Below are 26,978 nucleotides of genomic sequence, written 5' to 3' on the forward strand. Positions count from 1 at the left end.
CGCATGGGAAATTTGCCTTGAAATATTTCTTTATTTAGCTTTGGCAAGATGGTTATGCAGGAGAAAACAACAGTTCTGGAGAGAGGCTAGTCTCTCATGGCATAAACAAAGTAGGCTTGCCTAGTTAAGCTGGACTCTGTGACTCAGTCAGTGACTTGGTCAGTGACTCAGTCAACAACTCAGTGACTCGATCAGCGACTCCATGATTCAGTCAGATTCAGTCAGTGACTCAGTCAACAACTCAGTGACTCGATCAGCGACTCCATGATTCAGTCAGATTCGGTCAGTGACTCAGTCAGTGACTCAGTGAGCGACTCAGTGACTCGATCAGCGACTCAGTGATTCAGTCAGTGACTCAGTCATTGATTCGGTCAGCGACTTGGTTAAGGAATCACTCAGTGACTCATTGAGCGACTCAGTGGCTGTCATCAACTCAGTGTCTTGGTCAGTGACTCATCGCGCAGTCAGTGATTCGGTCAGTGACTCGGTCAGTCAGTGATAATAGTGACTGACTCGATCAGTTAATACTCAGTGACTCGGTCAGACAGTCAGTCAGGCAGCATTGAAATGTTCATCATAATTATGAATGTTCACGTCACAAATGTTGCTTACATGTAGGACAACTCTGCAAGTTTGTTTTCTTGGAGTTTCTGGGGCATGTTTAGAGACAACCCAACGGCATGAGAATGGGCCAGGAATGGTTATTCAAGGAGGGGGGTAGTCATCTGTACGTAATGTAATTATACTAATTAATGGTTTATATAACTTTCCTCATCCTATCGTAGGCGGCGCTATATATATATTTCATTCTCAGTGCACGCATTGTTAGCGCGATAGCCGCCGCCCGATCTGTGTATCACCCGTTTACCGAATCTTATTTTAGCATCACAATTTCAATTTATCTCACGAATAAAATTTGAATAGGTCTACAACTAAAACAATAGATAATTAAGGTCAGTGAAAAAAATGCAATCCGAATAAAAGTCAACTTTAATGGAACAAAAGAGACGCGTATAAGGATATTAATAAAAAGGGCCCCGGTATACACATGAGCAAGAGGGAGGCGGGAATTTTTTTGTCGTGTGAGATGGGGGGGGGGGGGGGGGGGGAACAAGCGAAATATATTTATTAAAAGTTGTAAGTGGAGAAATGTTTTTTAAATAAAGGGCTTTAAACTGTACATGTATACAAAACAGGCAGCCAGCCCCGCCCCCATCCCCTTGCAATGCCATACACACACGCTAATGCGCTAGCCAACTCTGAATACGGTGTACGTGCGAGAATGAAATATATATAGCGCCGCCTACGTTAGGATGAGGAAAGTTTTAGTGAAATTTTTCCAAAAAAATTACCTCGACTTTTTAAATACGGCGAATTTTTGAATTTTGAAACTACAGTTGTATTGAGTATGCAATTTCCTCTCCAAAAAGTATCATTATGTGGGATAAAATGCTGCCTAAGTGCTGTAATTCGTGATTTTCCGCTTCAATATTCCCCATTCAGAGGCACTCAAGCGTGAAAAAAGATCGCGGCGTTTAATCCTTTCGCCTCAATGGAAACATTTTATTGTTAACGCAAGATTCAACAAAGGAATTTAACAAAAGAAATGGGCTTCTCTGCATCCGTTGAACACGTGTGTTTCGTACTGAAACCAAAGATTGTACGAGTTTTATTTCATTGAATTTCAGGATTTTAGTTCAGTTGACACCCTTTACCCTTTTCTAATTAAATTTAGATCAATTAGAACAGCTACACCCAAAATCAAACGAATGTTTTACATCGTCAGACTGTGTTTTACGTCTAAGCGTGCATGGGCGTCAACGTGAAAAGCCACGATAAGCCTATCTTACAGTTAATTAAGTAGAACTGGTTGAGCATTTGAGTGCGTTAATGGTCTTGTGGACCGGCGTAGGACTCCCAATCAGGCGACTCAGGTTCGAGTCCCACATTATTTTATTGTTACTTAATTTCCTTCCCTTTTTTTTCTACATTCCCGAGACATAAATTGACTGAACTTATGTTAGAAAAATTGAAGTGTTGTTTTCAGAATAAAATAGAATTAAAAATATAAAATATTCTTTTTTTATATTGTTTATTCCTCCATGATTGGATCAAGAAATTCAAAACTATGGGAGAGACAAGTTTAGAAATAACACAGTGTTTCCTGAAAAGCAGTTAAAATTTTATTTTTTTCAACTCCAAAGTAACAGTCTATATGAATTTAACTTAACACAGAGTTATCACTGACTATGGTATTCTCGAACTAGTTGCAGAGCATTTTGTTACACAAAATAAAACAATCATATTTAACCAAAACATTTCACGCATGTCAGTACTGCATGCGTACAGTTTTACAAACAAATGATAAGGACTAGTAACTGGGTTTTGGCATTAAAGATGACTCATTGTCCAAAATCAAGTATTTTTTTCAAAATCAAAAAAAAATATATAATTAATATTCTCCGGAAATGTAGTGTGTTAAAGCGCTCAAGATACTGGCGATCTTGAGTCAACTTTCATGACAAAAAGCAATGCAATCGGTTTCGAGAAGATAACTCAAGAAGTACTTGGTGCATTAATTTGAAATATTTCATAACGATTCAACCTGATATATGTATCAAATCTCTTGAATTTGGATATCAATTGTTGACCAATAATAAAAAATATACACAAGACAATGTGGCATGTAAGCGCGCAAAATACAAGGCGAATTTGAGTCAATATGTTTATGGAACAAAAACAACACACTCGTTGTTGAGACGACTTTTCAAGAAATGCTTGTTGTATTGGACTGAAATCAAATCTCCTGATAAGTTATCATACACAACACATCACTTGCGAATTTGGAGAGAAACCGTCAAAAATATAATTAATATACTCCGGAAATGTAGTGTGTTAAAGAACTAGCTAGCTACAAATAACTGGAGATTTTAGTCAACTTTCATGACACAAAAACAACTCGGTTTCCAGAAGATAACTCAAGAAATACATATTTGCATGAAATCGACATTTAATAAATTGATTAAACATACAGATGATTGAACAAATCTGTTGAATTTAGTGAGGAATCGTCAAACCGAGAGCGTTTTTGTGTCATGAACTTGAGGCATGGTTTTTCGTGTTGACAATACTTTTGTACTTACGTACACAGTACAGTGGTGACCAATAGCGCGCCCTCTTGTGAAAGAAAAATGAAAATGACATAAATTGGCGGGATTTTCTCCGTGTTTCCCCAGTACATTATTTTGGTTATATTGTTTTTATTGTCGGACGATCCCACTCCAAATTCAACAGATTTGTGATATATGTTACCTTTAATCACAATACGAAATATCGATTCAATGCAACACGCATTTCTTGAGTTATCGTCTGGAAAACGAGTGTGTTGTTTTTGAACTATGAAAGTTGCATTCCTGCTTTCAGTTTAAAGACAGAACATTCTTTACGATGGTGACCACTATTTGTGTAGCGCGCCCTCTCTTGAAAGAAAATTAAGTTGAGTTAAATTTGGCAGGTTTTCTCCGTTTTTGACATAAATCGGTAAAATACATTCTAATCTTAGAACTAAGTGTAGAAATTAAGTATTTTTGTGTTGATTTACGCTGGTCGTCTCACCGAAAGTTCATTATAAAAAAATTTCGTTTGCAGATATTTCATTTTTTTGGCCTTGTTTAAGTAAAAAAAAAATTCAGTTTAACCCCTAGCATTTGCTTTTGTTTATAATTTTGGGTAAAAACGGGAATAGTGAAACTTGGGACTTTCCACAAGTTTGAATTTGGTGTTAAAATAAACAAACTGAGGTTATGATCTTCGTTCATAAATGGAAATACATGTAGGTTATTTCAATTTCACTGGAAGGCAACGATCCCACCCAGCAAAAATAATAAACTGATCCACTTAAACCCCGCCCCATGATATTCTGACCAATCACAGCCGTGATTTAATGTGGTCTGACACGCGTGCATTTGCGTACGACGCGCGCGTCTTGAACACGCATTGCAGCATTGGTTGAGTGGGTCACGCGTTGCTGATGCTCACGTGGCAGTGGGCGCGGCTTAATGACTCGGTTTGCTACATCCACGATCACCATTTACAAAGGAATTTATTTCCATTCTTAAATACGATTTGAAATTCAGAACATAAAGGGATTTCTCTCCTTTGAATTGATTCACAAAATTTAATCAATTTTCAAGTGAAGAAACCCAATATTTTTCAATATTATACAACAAATTAAAATCAATAATTAAAATAACAACATGAAAATGTTTCCAGATGGTTCTCTCTGAAACCTTCGCATTTTTACATGTGCTTCCAAAACCCATTCATATCCAACAGGGTGCAGTTGACCAATGAACTGACTAGGAAGTCGAGAACCAGTGTTAGCGATTACACAGTCCTCCAAAACCAGCGTCAAATTGCGACGAGCCAATCCATGTACAACATGAAAACAAAATCTGGACAATTCCTTTGCTTAATTTTCATTTTCATATTAGGGACACATCAAATGAAAAAAAATAAATAAAAACATGAAAAAGAAGTAGTCAACAAAATACTAAAACGAAACATAAACACTCAAAATTAGTTGACCACACATTAATTTCTAATCATTGGATTCTCATTGTTTCAAGTCACTATGTAACATTTTTGATGTAAGAGACAATACATGTAAAGTACACATGTATAAAATTATTTACTACGTAGCCGCGCTGACAATTATATGAATCTTCGAGAATGAAAAATTGGACATGTTTACAAAGAAGATTTAACTGTCACTGAAATTATTATTGGAACCCAAGAAATCTCAACAGATTTTTGTTGAAGGACACATTAGGGTTTGAATCCAGCTGCTGGTCATATGCTGTGTCCTTGGGCAAGCCACTTTACCCCACTTGCCTCTCTCCACCCAGAGTATAAATGGTTCCAGCATTAGCTGGGGAGTAACCTGCGATGGACTGGCATCCCATCCAGGGGGAATAGAAATATTCTCGTTTCATGCTACTGAAAATGGAGATAAATGCCAGCCTGATGGGCCACATTGGCTTGTGACAGACTGAACTTACATCAAGGTACATGCATCATGAGTAGTTATGCATAATTGTTAGGAACTTACAAGTTAGGGATCTCTTATACACGCACACCTTGCAGAAAACCTGCAAAAACATTCTTATTTTTAATCCGACAAATCACTCTGTTACCCACTAAAAGTAGGCAACAGATCATTCAGAGTGAAAAAAAAAATACACTTAGATTGAAAAAAAAAGTTTGAATAGATTTTTCTCTGTCAGAGTCTCAGGTGTAAAGAAAAGAAAAGAAATTTCACTCCGAGAGAAATATGGGAAAGACTGTTGCATCCTGACGTAATTTTTTCATCATATATTATCTCAATGAATTTGTCACTGCAAGAATGTCGAAAAAGACATGAATCTGCGACTGAGAAACGTGAGTCCAATTTTGTTAGAAAGTAGTCTTAGACTCTCCAAAGACTTTGTGCATAGCCAAAGAAGTAGCGTCTGGATACTGCATTCTTTCCAAAAGCGTACCATTACTACTACCTTGGGTTTTAATCTCGGGTTTAACACGTTTTCTCACAAATGCCATCCAGAAAAGGAAAAATAGGGATTGATTTCCCTACTGCCTTTATACATTGAGTGTCAACTGTACATAAAGTTCAGGGATATAACTACACAAGTAAACAAAAAAAGATACTAGTAAAATAAAGACCATCAATCTCGACTTGAGACAGTTTTAGCTTCAACGCAAAAAATAAAGTACTTTTCTTATTAAGACAAACAAATCAATGCAAGATTGAACTGGCAACTCTCAAATGAAATGCCCAAAGTTCAACCCTGTCTAGTCGACACAAAAGTTTGCTCTAGAATCTCTGAAATTTGGACATCTATGATAACTTTCCCACTCTTTTCCCTATCAGACATTGTAGTGTGAACCATTCTCCACAGCTAAGTTCTGTACAAAAATAGGTTATTTATTTATATATGATACATAAACTACGTCTACCGAAACAGAAAACAATTCTAATTTTCTCTACGATTGAAAAAAACAAACACCACAATGATCAGTTGCTTGTTAAGATTTCCGTTATAAAATAGATAAAAGGTACGCAAGAATTATTTTAGCTCCATTTATACATAATATTGAAGTAATGTAACATTCGGTATTTGTATCATTATGATATAATGAATTACAATATCAAGAAATTATTCTTAAATTGTTCAGTTCCTGTGTGTTAAGGAGCGTCTTAAAAATTGGAATAATTAGCCATGTCTGAATTACTGGGCTACGACTACGGCTTGATATTACACATGAGCCATAGCTGAGTAATTCAGACACGGCTATCCTTGTTCTGTATCAAACAAATTACATGTCAATGGAAATGCTAGTTCCTGATGGCAACCTAGTATTTTCCCCATTGTGCTGCAAACGGTACCAGACTACTCTTGAGCAAGCCTTGATCAAGGCTGTGTTCAAATTACTTGACTACGGCTTGCAATCACACACACGTCTATGGAAAGCGGCCGAGGTCACTTCCCATAGACTCCTGTACTTCCTAGCCGTAGCCACGTCTATGGAAAGCGGCCGAGGTCACTTCCCATAGACTCCTGTACTTCCTAGCCCTAGCCACGTCTATGGAAAGCGGCCGAGGTCACTTCCCATAGACTCCTGTACTTCCTAGCCGTAGCCACGTCTATGGAAAGCGGCCGAGGTCACTTCCCATAGACTCCTGTACTTCCTAGCCCTAGCCACGTCTATGGAAAGCGGCCGAGGTCACTTCCCATAGACTCCTGTACTTCCTAGCCGTAGCCACGTCTATGGAAAGCGGCCGAGGTCACTTCCCATAGATTCCTGTACTTCCTAGCCGTAGCCACGTCTATGGAAAGCGGCCGAGGTCACTTCCCATAGACTCCTGTACTTCCTAGCCGTAGCCACGTCTATGGAAAGCGGCCGAGGTCACTTCCCATAGACTCCTGTACTTCCTAGCCGTAGCCACGTCTATGGAAAGCGGCCGAGGTCACTTCCCATAGACTCCTGTACTTCCTAGCCGTAGCCACGTCTATGGAAAGCGGCTGAGGTCACTTCCCATAGACTCCTGTACTTCCTAGCCGTAGCCACATCATTTGGAATTCACTGAATCTGGGGGACTTTTCAAGAGTTCCAAGTTGTATAATGCCTCCTTTTAAATACCAACAGACCGGTAATTTCTCATTTGGTATAATCAAAGGGAAGACATATTCTTAGTTGTTTCAAGAAAGAAAACACCAGACTGCCAAGGCTTACGAAGAACTAACAATTAAGAGATCTCGTCTATGGAAATACATAGCTTAATATGATGGAATTTAAAAAAAAAAAAAAAAAGTACACAATTGACATTATGCTGATATACATAGGACCACTCTCCAGAGGGCGCTATTCAATGTATCTGTTCACTGTACACAGAGTTCCATTGTGAGTAACCAGTATTGTAGTACTCATACTGATAGAAATGACTCATACTCAGACAAAGTACTCATACTCATACTTGTCATGCCAAAATATGCGTACTCGTACTAGTACTCAAGGCAAAGTACTCGTCTTTGTATTTGAATTCATGATGACGAAGTACTTCAATGTGTCCTTGTGCCCATGGCAACGTACTCGTACTCAAACTCAGGATGACAAAGTACTTGTGCGTGTACTCATCGCGAAGAACTCACGCTCATACTCAACCACACGATGACAAAGTACAAACTGCAACACTATAAGTAACGCTACCACCTACCATGATTAAACCGGTTAGATAATTTCCACGTAGTTAGCCGGGAAGTATCCCGTGTGACCGTTTAACTCTCCATCGATCCAATTCTCGTCGATCTTACTGACGATGCTGATGATGTCGCCCTCCTGAAACCCCAGTTTGCCCTCGTTTTCTGCCTCAAAGTCGTACAGTGCCTTGCAGCGTTCCTTCGTTGCCGTTACAGGTACTGAGAAATTGGAAATAAATATCACAAAAGTAGTCCTGAAGTCCATCGCCATTTTGAAAAACGATGTCTAGGCTCCATTGCAAAATAGAGCAAATTTTGGGCCTACTGGTAATTTCATCCAAATTTCGTCCTCATCACGGCATGGACCCTTCTTTTTTTTTACAAACCCTCAAGTTCACGGCCCACAAAATGCTCCAATACATGTAGCAAACAAATTGAGGGCATTCAAATTGTGATTTGGCCAGGGAAGGCAATTTGGGGCCTATTTACTGGCCTGCAACCTTAAGCAAACTGTGTGCTGAGCTGGAGCATGAGATCCCTGTTGACTTACCTGGTGCGTTGTAATCCACCGTTGACGGGTACGCGTCGGTGTCGTCTCCGTCACTGGAGTCTCTCTTCGTGGAGTAAGAGTTGAAAGTACTTCTGGGTTTGCGTTCTGATTTGGGTCGACTGCCTGCCTCCTCAACCCTGGAAAACATCACAGAACATTGAGAAGGATGGTAACTGACAAGTTTGGGTATTATAGTCAGTCAGTCACAAGGCCATCGCAAGGCCATCACAAGTCATCACAAGTCCATCACAAGTCCAGCACAAGTCCATCACAAGTCATCACAAGTCCATCACAAGTCATCACAAGTCAATGACAAGTCCATCACAAGTCAATCACAAGTCATCACAAGTCAATCACAAGTCATCACAAGTCAATGACAAGTCCATCACAAGTCATCACAAGTCCATCACAAGTCATCACAAGTCATCACAAGTCAATCACAAGTCCAGCACAAGTCCATCACAAGTCATCACAAGTCCATCACAAGTCATCACAAGTCCATCACAAGTCCATCACAACTATATTACAAGTCCATTACAAGTCCATCACAAGTCAATCACAAGTCTATCACAAGTCATCACAAGTCATCACAAGTCTGTCACAAGTCCATCACAAGTCATCACAAGTCAATCACAAGTCAATCACAAGTCAATCACAAGTCCATCACAAGTCCAGCACTGTTGGCATACCTTTCATTGAGTGTTGAGAGAAGGCTTTCCAAGACCTCTGCAGACTGTTTGTGGTATTCTAGCTGAGCCTCGGCTAACGCTTGAAGCTGTAACACCTGCTCAACCTGTTAAAGAAATCAAGGTGCATTTTCAAGGATTGCATTAAAACAATTAAATTACATGGCAATTTAAAGAATATCTTACACAACAGCATTAAAAAGGAAACCGTCAATCTCTTCACCCATACAATATCGGTATAAATTATTCTTCCATGGTTGAACTGAGAGAAATATCAAAATAAATGCGAAGAAATATAAAGTGAAAAGTTGTTCTTGAGACTCAATGAGTGGTATCTGATTGAGTAGTAAGATGCTCTAGTGCATCTTGGCTCATCTTTGCTCCGATTTGTCAGGTACTTACATCACTCTCAAGGAGGTTCCTCATCCCGTTCTCAGCAAGCTCCTGAGATTCGTGAAACTTCTCTTCTGCAAATTGGATTTCTTCTTCAGGAATTGTGCTTCCTGCAACACAAACAAAAACAAGATTGATGAGAACAAAAGTCAGAAATATTGGCTCAGAATTATCCAAGATGCCAGTATTTTCCTGGTGTGGAAATGTAGTATAATTCCTGCATCATGCAAGCATGCATTAACCCTAACAGAACTCAACCATTAAACCCCAACGGCATGTTTAGTGGGAATCTGTCAGGATGGGTACAGTACCCTTAAACTGACAGTCTTTTACATTGGGTTGGCACACCTCCAGAATCAAAGTCAGAAATATGTGTCAGCAGTTTCCCATATGGTGTTGGAATTTGCCAGGATGGGTATGGTTCCTGGTACATCATGCTAGGGAGTTAGAGTTAATCCGTCACCATGTACACAATGAGTCATAAAGAAAGTGACCAAATTAGAAACATATTTCAAAAAATATGTGGCTCGCTCTGTTTAATAAAAATAGGGGTAAAGTACTGTTATTGACTAGTAAATGGAAAATTTCACGTAATTTGCATACTCTATTCCCAAGTAATGACTATTTTGATACAATGATCCAACATTCAGTTGTCCACCACTGATCATTTATCATTCTACAAACAACTAAATACCCATTAAATACCATGAAACATAAACGTTTTCCCACCTCCATGAATGAATGGAAAAACCGACAAAAATGAACAAAAATTGCCATCAATATTTCAGAAAAAAAGAGTGGACTTGTTCCTCGTAATCGAAACACAAAATCTGACAGTAAAAATACTGTTTCAGTCTTGACTCAAATGATTGAAATCTCATTTGTATTTGAATGCCTGTGTGTAATCTGTAATTCTCACTCAGCTCAATAGCTTCCAATGGCATTCCATGGAGCTACATTTTGTATACTTCATTCGTCTATTAAATTTGATTGCTTTTTAAGAATTTGTTGTATTAATCCAGGTTTTTTTTTCAAAATGGCGGGCGGAAGTGATTCAACAACTGCTTCACGAACGAACAAATCATACACAAACATTTCTTCCATGAAATGCTGTTATTATCCTCGTCCAAGATGTTTAGATTGTTTAAAACATGGCCCATGAACGCCAACTTTCGTGAAATCGATCGTAAGTTCATTGCGTGGCCGCGCAATAAGTTTGTTGCGTGTAAGTCCTACGCATGGCGTAAGTTACGCACTGTTTTGTGAAATCAGCTGCATAACAAAGTTCCGTACTTATTACAACTCACACATATTTAACACTTAGACTTTCTCAATTTCGTCCTCAGAAAAAGTCACTTTTTTACACTTTTTCGAGTTTGAGTCCACACAAAAATGATTTGGGTCAATTTTTTTCATCAATGCAATTGAATATTGACCAACAAAATGCGCAAACAGGCTCATAAATATGTATGAGATGTAATGAATATTCATGATACCTCCATATATACAAATTCATGTTATTTCTGACAGAATCAACTACAACCAACATTAACTCTTTGCCAGTAATTGTCCTTCTTTAGTAGACAATAATTTACAACAGTTACAAATTACATTCTAAAACTTGTAACACAATATGTCTTTTGATGTTAAACTAAAAACACTCTTAAAATCAACCATTTTTTTGGTCAATCTGAAGATCTTCCACTGCAACTTTTCTTTTTCTTTTTGAAGATCTTGTTGAGGTTTTATTGATAACATAAATTGTCGTATTTCATCACCCAGTAAAACAGACATTTTTGGTCTTTGGACTGTTGCTTGATTTGGATGTGCTTAAAATAAACTGAAAAAAAAATGAAATGAAAACGGAATGATAATCTCCAATCAAGAAAACATAGCAGCTGGCTTAAACATGCAGGCAAAGTGAAAATGCTGGCTACGTTTGTTCTATGACATGCTGTTAGTGTTCCAAGCAGGATGTTTAAAAACAAAACATGCAAGTTTCATGAGGACGTTCCCGTGAAATGCCAAACAAAATAAAGGAAGTAACATGCACAAGCTAGCATCAAAACCAAAACATAACAAAAACTGCAAAATGAAAAAGTGAACTCTAATCCAGTTTTGATTTTCCAAAAAATGACTACCGAGCTTTAGAAATCTGGGATAATATATTTCAAAATAGCGGTGTTTGGTATAGCAACGTTCCACTGTATATGAGAATGTAATTTCCAGTAACCCTGTTTAACCCTTCTGTTAGTGAGCATTAGCCATGTCCGAATGACATGGCTACGACTAACACATATTGAGGCTGAGTGAATATGGTTGACACAAAGTTCAAACTTTTTCTCGACTGTCTAAACTAAGTCATCAAAAAATCTAAACCACAATTGAAGGCTTGCAAGGAACACTATTTTAAATGCAATTTTTGTTATTATTCTTTTAGTGCAAACAAATATTATACGCATTATACAGTATGTCCAAAAGAAATGTCTGTCTGACTATTTTTTTTTAAAATACAAAACCATGAAGTCCATTTTGAAAAAGTTTGATTGTGCAGATACTCCTTAGCCTTGGCCTCAACCCCGATGAGTTTCATTTAATTTCAGTCACGCATCACTGCACACTTGTCAATTGATCACAACAACATTTTGGGACACTGTGACCAAGTTCCTTGCCTTAATCAATTTCAGTGCTGTGTTATGTAAGCTGTGTAAAATCCTGCATGTTGTGAAAAGGGCTGCAATTGGGATTGGAATCATTTGCCTGGCTATCAGTCATCACGGCAAGACCTCGGTTTAATGCTCAAGGGCAAACGATTTTAATCCCAAACCTCATCCGCCTTTTTTTCACAGACACATTTTTGGGACAAACTCTATGACAATTAATAATGATAAATTTAGTGTCAGGTTAACAATAACACTTTGGAAGTCTGATGGTTTATTTTTGTTTTAGTTATGATATTTTAGTAATGTAAGATGATTTGATATGATGGAGTTGAGATAATCTGTCGCCTACCTTTTGCTTGCTTCTTCTTTTTGTAGTCAAAGTCTAGACGTCGCCCCTGTAACTTCTTCCGATGGTGCTGTAGAAATCAAACATTGGGGAGAAAGTTAATGTACTGTTTGACAAGAGACATTTGCACATTGCTGTAAGGCTCCTTATATAAATTATGGGTCAAAGTGTGACAATTTCCAAGTCCCTGTTATCTCTGAACGTTGTCATTTGCCGTTCAAGTATCATTAAGAATGACTTCAACAATTTGTTGGGTAGGTTGTCTGCTTCACATAATCACTCTTGGTGGACGACTGCATTAACCCTAACCTTCCCAAATCCTCCCAAATCCTCTTTGCAAAATGGAGGATTTTGCAGGATTGAGGCTGTTTGGCAAAAATGTGTGGCTAAGTTTGGCGGATGCACTGTGTCAAGGTCTTGGGCCGGGCCTTGTGTTTGTTTATGCTCAGCTGTGCATAAATTATACTTGAAGTCCTCCGCACTGCTCCAGGATGTCACTGGCTCTGCCTCAACAAATTGACAGTGATTGCTGGAGGATTTTGTAGGATTGAGGCAGTGATCATTCTTCCACGGATCACATTCAAGAAATAATGGAGGATTTTGCAGGATTGAGGCTGCATGCAATTTTGACATGGAGGCAGTTGGAGGATTTTGCAGCATCATCACAAAAATGCCCAGGGAGTTAGGGTTAAGAATGACTTTAAACAATTTTGTATTCGTTGTGTAGGTAGTTTGCTATTCATAATCACCCTTGGAGGACGACTGCATTAAGGAGTGCATCAGAATTATAAAATCACAGATGTCAGATGTAACAGGGACAGGAAAAAAGTGGACCCCAAATTTACCAAATGACCCAAAGTACACAGGCATAAGTTACAACCCAAATCAACCAGTAATCGATCACTTGTCTTGTATCAATTTTTTTCCAGATTGGCCACAATTTGTGCTTGAATTTCCCCGCAGGTGGCTGTGCAACACAGTCCTGCTTCTATCAAAATCAACCAAATTCTGTCAGATTCTGTAAGATGGAACTCACGTTGATCTCCTTCAGATCTTTGTTCTTGAGATGATCCAGGCGATCCAGGAAGTTCTGTCTGACGTTCAGATCGAAGGCGTCCTTGTCTTCAGAAAGTTGCCTCAGCGATTCGCTCGACCATCGCCGTACCTGTATTAAAAAAAAAAAAGGCAAGATTTTATTGTTCTGATGTTTCCATCAAAATGAGAACAGCTGGGCTATGTATACCACGGGAGCTGGGATGGTCTATGAAATGCATTTGTAACCAGGTCAGGTTGCAGTACTTACTTTTCCCCGACTGGTTCCTTACTCCAGCATTATTTCATAACTTTTGTAACTTCGTGTTTGTGTCGATTTACATGTGAGCAGCCATTGTGATCATGCTTTTTGACAAGCGCCCTCTCGCGGCCAACTAAACTTTTTTTTACAGCGCGCGCCGCCTAGAATTTTGCTAAACTATGCGATGGGCGTAGCGAGCATGCAAGTTTTGCATTCCACCGCGCTTTGTTTAAGAGGAATAGTTGACATTCCGGGCGTTTCGGTATAGTTTTCTTGTAGGGCCTGCTGCGGAATATTGTTGATTTCGATCCAACACATTGTTGCGAGCAGACCATCTATTACGACATCTTACACTCTCCACTTTTATTGAAATTTTGAGAGAGGCTCCCTATACTGCAGTAGAATAGTTTCATCTATTTTTTGCTGCTTCTACTTCGATTTTCACATCGGAGTAGGCATGAACGTAGATCTTCCCAAGTGGTGAGTAAATCCTTTGTCTGATATTTAACATTTTTATGCCTAAAACATTTTTATGCCTAAAACATTTTTATGCCTAAATCTTTTTATGCCATCATGTATGAAACATTCTGGTCTTTTGTATGTTGGTTTATTGCCAGAATTAAAGGCCGTCAAAACGGACACGGCCGGAAATTTGTCTTGTAATCACGACTGATTAATAACTGTTGAAACAAATCTGTCGTCGTGATTTGCAAGTATTTTTGAGAATGATTTTAATGATTCTCTATTTAATTCTTGCATGAGATGGCAAAAAGGATTTTCTGTTGACTTTATTTTATACTTTAAACATTTTGGGTAAACACCGTCCATTTATTTAAACACAATCTCCTACTATTTTAATATTTTTCGGCATTTCGGAAAATAATGTTATCAAGTACTTTATTTTTGTGAACTTCAAATTTTCCTTTTGAAACAAACACAAATTGGAACTTACATTGTATGAGCGACACATGTACGCTAACTTCAACTTAAATTTTAGTGTTGCCATAATATTTACGTTCTCATTTATCATTTGAAATAGACTTTTCCCATTTCCCCAAAAACTATCAGTTTTCTATTGCTATGATCATTCGGGAATTTGTTATTAAGGCATGGTATTATATTCTTATTTCATTTTATAACATAACTTGGTGAATAATTCATTTCTATTTTTGGATTTAAAATTACACTACATGTATATAAAATATTCATATTCTTGCATAATTGCCATTTAAATAATTCTCCATTTGGGCAACAGTCATTTTATGCCACAGTAATTCCCATAATTCATTAGACATTTATTGTTTTTATGCATTTCAGATAATATCCTTGGAGCTACTTCATTAGCCCATTTCCCTTTTGACTGTTGTTTTTATACACCCAAAGTTCATATATATACTGTAATTCTTTTTTGTACATTTGTAAATACTGTACCTGATCATTTGTATATAAAATTATTGTCTCAAATTTGTATTATAAATAAAACATTTCATACTATTGAGACTACAGAAACTTCGCTCTTCCCAAATCATTTTTTAGTGGAACCCCTCGGACATAAGGAGAGTGCCCCATTTTAAAACTAATTCCACTCTCCCCGGTTACACATTATTCAGCGGAAATATTTGGGAGAATTGTGCCTAAAGTTGATGATACAAGCATGGCATTTGGCACACAGTCAGAGTATGTCTTATAAAAGGGCCATCACAGATTTGCCCTTTGAAAAAATCTAGTTAACAAGCAATATTCAAAATTTTCAAAATGGCTGTCATTGGTCATTTTACTACCTATAGTGGAATCTGGCGACCAGAATTAGCAGGTTTTTACTGCGGTGGTGTCTCGCTCACACGCATACTGAACGTGTTCTTAAAGACGAGGCGCGCGCGCATTTTGGTATTCTTATTGGTCGAAGGAGCCTAGAGCACGCGCCCTACCTGAGCGCGACTCGTGCAAACATTGCGCCACCGCAGAAAATGGCTGCCATCGGATTTGTCTAAGGACAAATCTGCGATGGCCCTATGGCCAAATATCTTTCTCGTGACATACTCTGACTGTGTGCCAAATGCCATGCTTGTATCATCAAAGGCACAATGCCATCGCCTATCTGCTGTACTAGTACATGTAGCTACAATATTGTTGGAAACAAATAAACAGACAACTGACAAATTTGCCAAATAAAGGGCGAGTAAAAAAAACGAAACACAAACGGCTGGACCAATTTTTGATTGAAGTTTTTCCTGTAGCACTTTCAAAATCTAGGATATGAAAGCCCAGTTATTAAACTTTCTTTTAGTACAAGAATCATTCAAATCACTCATGTACTTTTCAAGTTACGAAATTTTGAACACATCCGCCGTTTTAAAGTTCTGTCCACACATCACAAAAATAGGAAGTGTTCTTGCAGCAAAGTGATAACAATTCTCACAGGGATGCATGCGAATTGTTTTCATTTTACTGAAAAGACACTTACCTTTTTGTGATCCGTGGACAGAACTTTTAAAACAGTGTTTGTGTTGAAAATTAAGCAACTTTAAAAGTTCATGAGTGATGTGAATGATTCTTGCGCTAAAACAAAGCCCATTGATTGGGCCTTCATATCCTAGATTTGGAAAGTGCTACAGGCAAAACTTCATTCAAAAATTGGTCCTGTCATTTCATTTGGGTTTCGTCTTTTTTGAATCACCTGTATATTGCAAATGCATGCATTTATAAATAAAAAAAATAAAAAAATACAAAGTGGGTGCAAAAAAGGCAGCGGGCAGCTACGAGAAACTGGTTTATTTCTTTACTTGGCCTTGCATATCTGAAGTGCTGGGCTCTACATAAATTACACAATACTCATGGTTCTATGTTGGTGGATTGGAACACTGATTAGAGCACCTTTTTGAGAGCTTTATGATCAGTCTACCACAGAAGGAAAGAGAATACATCTTGAAGCTTGCTCACCAAACGTTGAATCTTCTCCTAATTCTCTGCCGTTCTTCAGCATGACTTCTCCCAGGAATCCTACGGGTTGTTGAGGCTTGGTTCCTCCCTTGTTCTGACCACGGACTTTGCTCATGGCTCTGGAGACTGTTCAGGAAAGACAATACGATTGATTAGGGTCAGCACACAAATACAAGATCTATCTCTATTTGGTTTGTTTGAAGTGAATACTTAGACCCGATTCAAACCGGTGTTCTATAGTCACCCCAAATGTAATTATTCCAAAGGTTACAATTAAAGATAATATACGACATTTGCAAACATCAACAAACAAAATTACCAAATTATTATGAAATACTTTACTTGACTGTAGGTGAATGACAGTCTCAGACATCCTGTGAAATCATGGCACCTGGTGTGCTGTCATTTTTAAGAAAAGTGGAATTTTTGTATTGATTTCAAAAGATGGTCGGCCAACCATCATTGGAAGAAACTGATTTTTCCAAATAGTGCCCCAATTTACCCAATTTATTTAGTCCGCATTTTTTTGCAAGCGGTTTCACATCCGTGAATGGATGCAAGCCAGCTAGTCTGGTTCCCTGAGCTCAGGGAACATCACAAGATCAGGCCCAAGACCTTGTAAAGCATTTGAAGAGTACATTTGCAAAAGCAGATAAGAGCCAATTTTACAAAATTGACGAAAACCCACCAACTAAATTTTTCCCTGAACACCTACAATCATTTTTCAAATTCAATGAACTAAACAGTGAAAGTATGTAAAATGCGTTTAAAGTCCGGTTCCGGAATATGATTTTGTGCGTTCCAGAACCACAAGGCGGGAGTCTGTGACACGTTGTATGTTTGTACACTACAAGCGGCTGCTGTACTGTACTGTATTTGCAAAGTATCGTGAACATAAATTTTGCATAAAATTGTGACTCGAGTCGACTCGAGTCATTACAACTCTGACCAATGCCTATTCTTAACATAGACATTGACAAAGTGGGAGACTAAACACGATGGAGCTTGGTAGCTCAGTTGGTAGAGCACTGGAACGGCAATGCGGAGGTCCCAGGTTCTATTCCCTCTTCCTTTCAATTTGTGGATGATTGTATTTCCCTGTACAGGCCACAGATTATTGCATTGACTGGTCGCCCTGGATGCAGGCCTGCCCTGGTTCACTTCGTCTCCCATATCACCAAGAGCACAAGCCTTCTCATATGCGGAGCAGTGCTGATCGTAAGTAATCTGCTATAGTCGCAATTTGTCTGTGATTTGACAAAAGCTTGTCCCTGTGAAGCATTATGATCAGAACTTAGTTGTGCGGATCATAAGTTATCTGCTATAATGGTACAAGGTCCGAAAATGCATCTTTAGACGCATCTTTGGAAACAACCTTCTTTAATTGTTTTCTTCAAAATGACAGCATGCAAGAAAGAATAATTTCACAGGCAGTTCAGAGCCATTACTATCTTTAAAACAAAGTATGCTTTTCAAAATTAATGTTGTCAATTACTTTTTGGATAGCTGCAAATGATCTACTCTACCGTGAACAACCAGTGCAAGAATTTCACATTTTTTTTTCAGTTTAAATTTCTTCGTCAGGGGTAGCATAGACTAATTTGGGGACAACCTCTTTCAGCATGTTCAGGTGGTTCTGCGGAGGCATTAGGCTCACGTGAATCGCGCACTCCGGACTCCTTTGACCAAAACATTTGCGAGCCTCGTCTTTAAGAACGCGTGCCCGTAGTCGTGGCACGACCTCAAAAATGGCTTCTAATTTTGCTCGCCGGATTACGCTATATGAGAATGTAATTTCCAGTAACCCTGGTTAACCCTTCTGTTAGTGAGCATAAGCCATGTCTGAATGACATGGCTACGACTAACACTAGCCCACATGGGAAGTGGCTTCATCTGCTTCCATAGGTGCAACTAATGTATTAGCCATAGCCACTTCATTCTGACGTGGCTTTATGCTTTTTCATTTTCCCTAATTTGTGCTTGAATTTCCCCGAACGTGGCTGTGCAACACAGTCCTGATTCTATCAGAATCAACCAGATAATGGGTGATGTTAGATTTTGTAAGATGGAACTCACGTTGATCTCTTTCAGATCTTTGTTCTTGAGATGATCCAGGGGATCCAGAAAGTTCTGTCTGACGTTCAGATCGAAGGCGTCCTTGACTTCAGAAAGTTGCCTCAGTAATTCTTCCATCTCGACCATCGCCGTACCTGTATCCAAACAAAAACAAAAACATAACAAAATCCATCTTTTTATAATACCTATAACAGGAAAGATGTTATTGTGTTAATACAAAGCTCATTGATTGGGCTTTCATATCCTAGATTTGGAAAGTGCTACAGGCAAAACTTTATTCAAAAATTGGTCCTGCCATTTGGGTTTCGTCTTTTTTGACTCACCTGTATATTGCAAATGTATGCATTTATAAATAAAAAAAAATAAAAAATAAAAAGTGGGTGCAAAAAAGGCAGCGTGCAGCTACGAGAAACTGGTTTATTTCTTTACTTGGCCTTGCATATCTGAAGTGCTGGGCCCTACATAAATTACACAATACTCATGGTACTATGTTGGTGGATTGGAACACTGATTAGAGCACCTTTTTGAGAGCTTTTTGATCAGTCTACCACAGAAGGAAAGAGAATACATCTTGAAGCTTGCTCACCAAACGTCAAATCTTTTCCTAATTCTCTGCCGTTCTTCAGCATGACTTCTCCCAGGAATCCTACGGGTTGTTGAGGCTTGGTTCCTCCTTTGTTCTGACCAAGGACTTTACTCATGGCTCTGGAGACTGTTCAGGAAAGACAGTTCGATTGATTATCCGCTATAATGGTACAAGGTCCGAAAATGCATCTTTAGACGCATCTTTGGAAACAACCTTCTTTAATTGTTTTCTTCAAAATGACAGCATACAAGAAAGAATAATTTCACAGGCAGTTCAGAGCCATTACTATCTTTAAAACAAAGTATGCTTTTCAAAATTAATGTTGTCAATTACTTTTTGGATAGCTGCAAATGATCTACTCTACCGTGAACAACCAGTGCAAGAATTTCACATTTTTTTTTCAGTTTAAATTTCTTCGTCAGGGGTAGCATAGACTAATTTGGGGACAACCTCTTTCAGCATGTTCAGGTGGTTCTGCGGAGGCACTAGGCTCACGTGAATCGCGCACTCCGGACTCCTTTGACCAAAACATTTGCGAGCCTCGTCTTTAAGAACGCGTGCACGTAGCCGTGGCGCGACCTCAAAAATGGCTTTTAACTTTGTTCGCCGGATTACGCTGTATGAGAATGTAATTTCCAGTAACCCTGGTTAACCCTTCTGTTAGTGAGCATAAGCCATGTCTGAATGACATGGCTACGACTAACACTAGCCCACATGGGAAGTGGCTTCATCTGCTTCCATAGGTGCAACTAATGTATTAGCCGTAGCCACTTCATTCTGACATGGCTTTCCGCTTTTCCATTTTCCCTAATTTGTGCTTGAATTTCCCCGAACGTGGCTGTGCAACACAGTCCTGATTCTATCAGAATCAACCAGATAATGGGTGATGTTAGATTCTGTAAGATGGAACTCACGTTGATCTCCTTCAGATCTTTGTTCTTGAGATGATCCAGGGCCCCAAAAAGTTCTGTCTGACGTTCAGATCGAAGGCGTCCTTGACTTCAGAAAGTTGCCTCAGTGATTCTTCCATCTCGACCATCGCCGTACCTGTATCCAAACAAAAACAAAAACATAACAAAATCCATCTTTTTATAATACCTATAACAGGAAAGATTTTATTGTCCTGTTGTTTCCTTCAAAATGAGACCAGTTGGGCTATGTAAAAAAGTAAGTGTTCTTTCCGCAAAACGAAAACAATTCTCATAGGGATGCATGTGATTTGTTTTCGTTTTGCTGAAATAACACGTACATTTCTTTGTGATCCATGGACAGAACTTTAAAATGGTGTTTGTGTTCAAAATTCCGTAACTTTAAGCAAATGAGTGATGTGAATGATTCTTGTGTTAATACAAAGCCCATTGATTGGGCTTTCAAATCCTAGATTTGGAAAGTGCTACAGGCAAAACTTTATTCAAAAATTGGTCCTGCCATTTGGGTTTCGTCTTTTTTGACTCACCTGTATATTGCAAATGTATGCATTTATAAATAAATAAAAATAAAAAAAAATAAAAAAATACAAAGTGGGTGCAAAAAAGGCAGCAGGCAGGTACGAGAAACTGGTTTATTTCTTTACTTGGCCTTGCATATCTGAAGTGCTGGGCCCTACATAAATTACACAATACTCATGGTACTATGTTGGTGGATTGGAACATTGATTAGAGCACCTTTTTGAGAGCTTTATGATCAGTCTACCACAGAAGGAAAGAGAATACATCTTGAAGTTTGCTCACCAAACGTTGAATCTTCTCCTAATTCTCTGCCATTCTTCAGCATGACTTCTCCCAGGAATCCTACGGGTTGTTGAGGCTTGGTTCCTCCTTTGTTCTGACCACGGACTTTGCTCATGGCTCTGGAGACTGTTCAGGAAAGACAATACGATTGATTAGGGTCAGCACACAAATAGAAGATCTATCTCTATTTGGTTTGTTTGAAGTGAATACTTAGACCCGATTCAAACCGGTGTTCTATAGTCACCCCAAACGTAATTATTCCAAAGGTTACAATTAAAGGTAATATACGACATTTGCAAACATCAACAAACAAAACTACCAAATTATTATGAAATACTTTACTTGACTGTAGGTGAATGACAGTCTCAGACATCCTGTGAAATCATGGCACCTGGTGTGCTGTCATTTTTAAGAAAAGTGGAATTTTTGTATTGATTTCAAAAGATGGTCGATCGGCCAACCATCATTGGAAGAAACTGATTTGTCCAAATAGTGCCCCAATTTACCCAACTTATTTAGTCCACATTTTTTTTGCAAGCGGTTACACATCCGTGAATGGATGCAAGCCAGCTAGTCTGGTTCCCTGAGCTCAGGGAACATCACAAGATCCGGCCCAAGACCTTGACACAGTGCATCCTCATAAATCAGGCACACATTTTTGCCATATAGCCTCAATCCTGCAAAAGCCTCCATTTTGCAAAAAGGATTTTGGAGGATTTGGGAAGGTTAGCGTCAATGATGTTCCAATTTTGGTTCTTACCTGGATTGGGCTGAAGGTATTCTATTGTCTTGTTCACCAAATCATCCACTGTGTGACCTGCCACGTCAATTTTCTAATGAAATAAAAAATACATTACCCAAAGACAATGAGAAGAATTCAATCAGCATAAATAATCTCAAGCAATATTTACTAATACTAAATGTGTTACAACTTTTTTCGCTATGGCAGGAGAGATTCATACCCTGGACTCCGTTGCGTGTACACAACAGAGTCCAACCTGGGCTAGGACTAGGGCTAAGTTACACTTACAGCAGACAGGGCTCTGGAGTGCTCTGAAACGTGCAAAACAAAACGGGCAAAGACAATGTCCTCAGTATTTCACCAACCAAGTTTGGAGACTCAATTCAATTTTCAAAGGAGATTTTTCTTCAATGTTTTGCACATGAGAGGGAAGTCAAGTGATTTCAAAATGGGACTAAATACTAGACTGGTACATGTCCAACCATCATGACCATATGGTCCAACTATTTGAAAAGACTGACCTCTTCATTCAGTGTCAATAGTCTGGTGGCTTGACTACGGAGAAATGTGTAGTAAATTGAGACTAGTTCCCGCTTCATGCCACATGTTTCTTTAATTCTTTTGGCATGGTTGATTGATGCAGTACTGAAGCTGTGTTGGACTGGTTGTTTCAGGTGCCAGTCTATTTTCTTGCTTTACATGTTTTCAATACCATAAGTTTTGGGACTCTCATACACAGTATTGAGAGTCCCAAATTTTCGGACTACACTTACAGTAGTCCGAGTAACTTGGACCCAACATTATCGTCTTTTTAACATTCAGATTTCACCCTCAAAATGGCCTCCCAATTACTAGATAGGCCACCTGAGGTACAAATAGACATCGATGATTAAGATGGTTGTACTGAAGTTTATTTACGATCCGGAAGAAAAGTGAAATTTCCCGTTCAATTCTGAGAGCTCCCCTCGCGTTCATGAACACGTTAAATTTCCGACTCGTGTTAATGTTTGAACGACGTGATGTAGTCTTCATGCCCAGCGTACATTCAATGGTCCCCATATCCTGAGTGCGATTCCGTTACCGAGCGCGAAGCATCGATTATGATAATGAGTAGACTGGATCTCGCTTGTGAACACAAGTGGATTTCAAAAGGTATAAGACAATCGGGAACTAGCTTGAACTGGTTTCCGCCCTTAAAAGCTGTCCTAGTTCCCGACTCTCTATTAGGTCACAAAAAAAAGAATATATGACTCTGCCGTTTTCCTCATATATCATCTCAATGAAGGACAGTCATTGCAAAAATGATGATAAAAGATGAATCTAGGACTAAGAAACATTCCCAATTTCAATGTTAGGAAATACTTCCATTTTCTTGACTCACCATAGGCTTTGTACCGCTGAAGTGGCGTCAGGTTGCAACATTCTTTCCATGTCAGCTGCCCATTGGAGATCAACCTGCTATCTGTACTGCCATCAATTGCATCATATGCTGCATTCCTCTGACTCTGTGTCTTGCATCACTGGCTGCTCATGGCATGCACGTCATCAATTTCTATGAAAACCATAGGATAACAGAAAGGCACTTTTATCTGTATCTGTATGGTTACGTTGCAGAAGCCTATTCAGGCATTATCGCAACGGAGTATAGGTACTCAAGGCGCTGGCAGTTATGTCTATTATTAGATGAATGAAGTACATGAGAAATATGAGACCCATTATGTAGCACCTTTTATTGGTTCATTATAAGTTGCTGCGGCCACTACCATGCCAGGACACCGAGGCGAACCCCTTCCATACTTACATGTAGCGAACAAGTCTTTAACGTGCATTCATAAATACCTTAGACAGTTTAGCTATTCCTATTGGTCGAGAGCCCGTCACGTGGCCGGTATTAAACGGATGATAAAGACATGGCTAGCTGGTCTTAAACACTTTTCCAGTGTCACAATAAAATGTGGACTCCTAAAAATCCAGTGCCTCTTACCGTTTCATTGGTTGAACGTTCACAATCCTCACGTAGACATGCGCAACACTACAAGCGATTCAGAATTTTATAGTTCTAAATTCAAAACGCAACGCCCCAGGTGCGTTCTGCGTGACATCGCGCAGAACATGTTACGCGCGCGTCAATCTCCATAAAAGGGTTGTTTACATCTTACTCGCCAGCTGAACACTCCATTATTTTGCTAGAAGGATGTTTCAAAAAGCATGAAGTGAACTTGTTGAACAAAATCGTGATTTTTTGAACGAATTATTTTAAATTTTTTTACGGATAAGGTATTTATGAATGGGAATAAATATGTGCTCGGTCGGTATTTATCACTCGTTTAATACCGCTTAGAGTCTGGGTGCTGATATTTACCCGAGCCGGAGGCGAGGGTTATTATCAGCACCCAGACTCTAAGCGGTATTAAACGAGTGATAAAAACCTCCAGAGCACACATTTATTCCCTTATTATACAACACACGGGACCTATACAGCTTTACGTCCCATCCAAAGAACGAAGCAAGAATGGTCAAGAGCCTTGCTTAAGCACAAGTGTCCGCCGGCGGGCTCGAACCCACGTGACATTGTTGCCTCTGAAACACCAGAACATGAGTCCGGTGCTCTTAACCGCTAGGCCATGACACTCCATTTATAACTGCTAAATAAAGCGTGAGTTGGTATTTGCTGGACGTGTACTAAAGGAGCAATTCTTCCGAAAATTAGGGACTGTCCATGCAAACTCAAACAAGGCCTAGCCTAGCCGTAGGCCTAACTTAACTGACATTTTTTTCGCCAGCCATGCCAGCATAATTTATTACTTTTTTATTAGTCAGAATGGGACAAAACTATACGTTCACGTTACGAGTGTCTTACTACGCTGATCTTGAATAACTGCTCCAAAAGAATCCTGTATTTTATTCTGAAATTTACCTTTCCAAAACGAGTTGTGGATCACGTTGCAATTTCCCCATGTGGTGATATAGGGCGCCATCTGTCAACTGATAAAAGAACTGCGCCCTCTATTGATTCGATAAATAGCGCCCTCTATTGACCTTTCCCGTTTGGGGCTAACAAGTGGGGCGAGTTGGTATAGGGTGCATACCTGCAAATAAACTCCCATAGACACTAGTGCTAAATGCCCGTACTTCAAAATTCTTTTAAAAATACTCAAAACTCTCACAGGTATTCAAGCTGCACAGAAAAATGATGATCAATGTGTCATCTTTCAATTTCTTTTCAATTTATGGTGGGTTGACCATTGACTTTTCGAGATATTATCACGCAAAGAAGACGACCCCTATTTTCCCCAAAGCGGAAAAGTAGCCATCTTGAAAAACGATCCCTCCACAACATGGCAAAATAGCGCCACTTTCGAGCCCAATATCATCCAAAATGCTCAGAATTGGAAGCCCCAAGTCCGGGCCAGAGGTTCACTACCATATCTCTTCAATTCCCCAATTTTACGGCGCTCAGAACTCTCTAATATAGAATATTTTGAGGGTATAACTTTTATTCATGAGCTTGGCGGATCGATTTACCGGTGTGTACCCTATAATAGCAGGCAACTTTTAAATTTTAACACAAAAAACACATTCAGGACAAGCAGAATATCTCCAAAGTCAATATTTTGAAAAAAAAAATGGAAGAAAAATATTATCCGAGGTCGATATTAAGCCCGAAAATAGTGATTGTTTTGCCCCTGCTAAGCTGTAGAGCGCCCCCAGCGACAATAAATTGAGTTCCAGCTACTTTTAAGCTCAAAATGCCCCCCCCCCCCCCTTTTCAACTATCAATTGTTGTAATTGGGTGATAGCCTACTGCTCTCTTATGATTTGGAAGCATCCGTTACGGAAAAAAACCCTTGTTGATACCTTTAAAACACTTTTTCCCCCTCCCCGTAGGTTCCGCCCACTGAAAAGACCACTGCCGCGGCACAGCGCATGCGCGAAACGGCCATCTTTGTGATTCTTTATAATAGCAGGCAACTTTTAAATTTTAACACAAAAACACATTCAGGACAAGCAGAATATCTCCAAAGTCAATATTTTGAAAAAAAAAATGGAAGAAAAATATTATCCGAGGTCGATATTAAGCCCGAAAATAGTGATTGTTTTGCCCCTGCTAAGCTGTAGAGCGCCCCCAGCGACAATAAATTGAGTTCCAGCTACTTTTAAGCTCAAAATGCCCCCCCCCCCCTTTTCAACTATCAATTGTTGTAATTGGGTGATAGCCTACTGCTCTCTTATGATTTGGAAGCATCCGTTACGGAAAAAAACCCTTGTTGATACCTTTAAAACACTTTTTCCCCCTCCCCGTAGGTTCCGCCCACTGAAAAGACCACTGCCGCGGCACAGCGCATGCGCGAAACGGCCATCTTTGTGATTCTTTATAGGGTGCATACCTGCAAATAAACTCCCATAGACACTAGTGCTAAATGCCCGTACTTCAAAATTCTTTTAAAAATACTCAAAACTCTCACAGGTATTCAAGCTGCACAGAAAAATGATGATCAATGTGTCATCTTTCAATTTCTTTTCAATTTATGGTGGGTTGACCATTGACTTTTCGAGATATTATCACGCAAAGAAGACGACCCCTATTTTCCCCAAAGCGGAAAAGTAGCCATCTTGAAAAACGATCCCTCCACAACATGGCAAAATAGCGCCACTTTCGAGCCCAATATCATCCAAAATGCTCAGAATTGGAAGCCCCAAGTCCGGGCCAGAGGTTCACTACCATATCTCTTCAATTCCCCAATTTTACGGCGCTCAGAACTCTCTAATATAGAATATTTTGAGGGTATAACTTTTATTCATGAGCTTGGCGGATCGATTTACCGGTGTGTACCCTATAATAGCAGGCAACTTTTAAATTTTAACACAAAAACACATTCAGGACAAGCAGAATATCTCCAAAGTCAATATTTTGAAAAAAAAAATGGAAGAAAAATATTATCCGAGGTCGATATTAAGCCCGAAAATAGTGATTGTTTTGCCCCTGCTAAGCTGTAGAGCGCCCCCAGCGACAATAAATTGAGTTCCAGCTACTTTTAAGCTCAAAATGCCCCCCCCCCCCCCTTTTCAACTATCAATTGTTGTAATTGGGTGATAGCCTACTGCTCTCTTATGATTTGGAAGCATCCGTTACGGAAAAAAACCCTTGTTGATACCTTTAAAACACTTTTTCCCCCTCCCCGTAGGTTCCGCCCACTGAAAAGACCACTGCCGC

The 26,978-nt window shown here is 39.2% G+C and overlaps 1 protein-coding gene across 1 annotated transcript; it reads right to left on the reverse strand.

Moving 5' to 3' along the window:
- Window positions 1-7,115: 7,115 nt before the first annotated feature.
- LOC119739424 (endophilin-A1-like) lies at window positions 7,116-21,818 on the reverse strand (the record flags this gene model as incomplete). Its single annotated transcript, XM_038214375.1, has 8 exons — window positions 7,116-7,976; window positions 8,308-8,444; window positions 8,997-9,100; window positions 9,396-9,496; window positions 12,399-12,465; window positions 18,706-18,839; window positions 21,022-21,147; window positions 21,782-21,818. Coding segments are annotated over 8 exons (894 nt in total), but the record flags the coding sequence as incomplete, so codon positions are not given.
- Window positions 21,819-26,978: the final 5,160 nt, after the last annotated feature.

Source organism: Patiria miniata, unplaced genomic scaffold (genome assembly GCF_015706575.1).
Source record: "Patiria miniata isolate m_02_andy unplaced genomic scaffold, ASM1570657v1 HiC_scaffold_10, whole genome shotgun sequence".
Lineage (NCBI taxonomy): Eukaryota > Metazoa > Echinodermata > Asteroidea > Valvatida > Asterinidae > Patiria > Patiria miniata.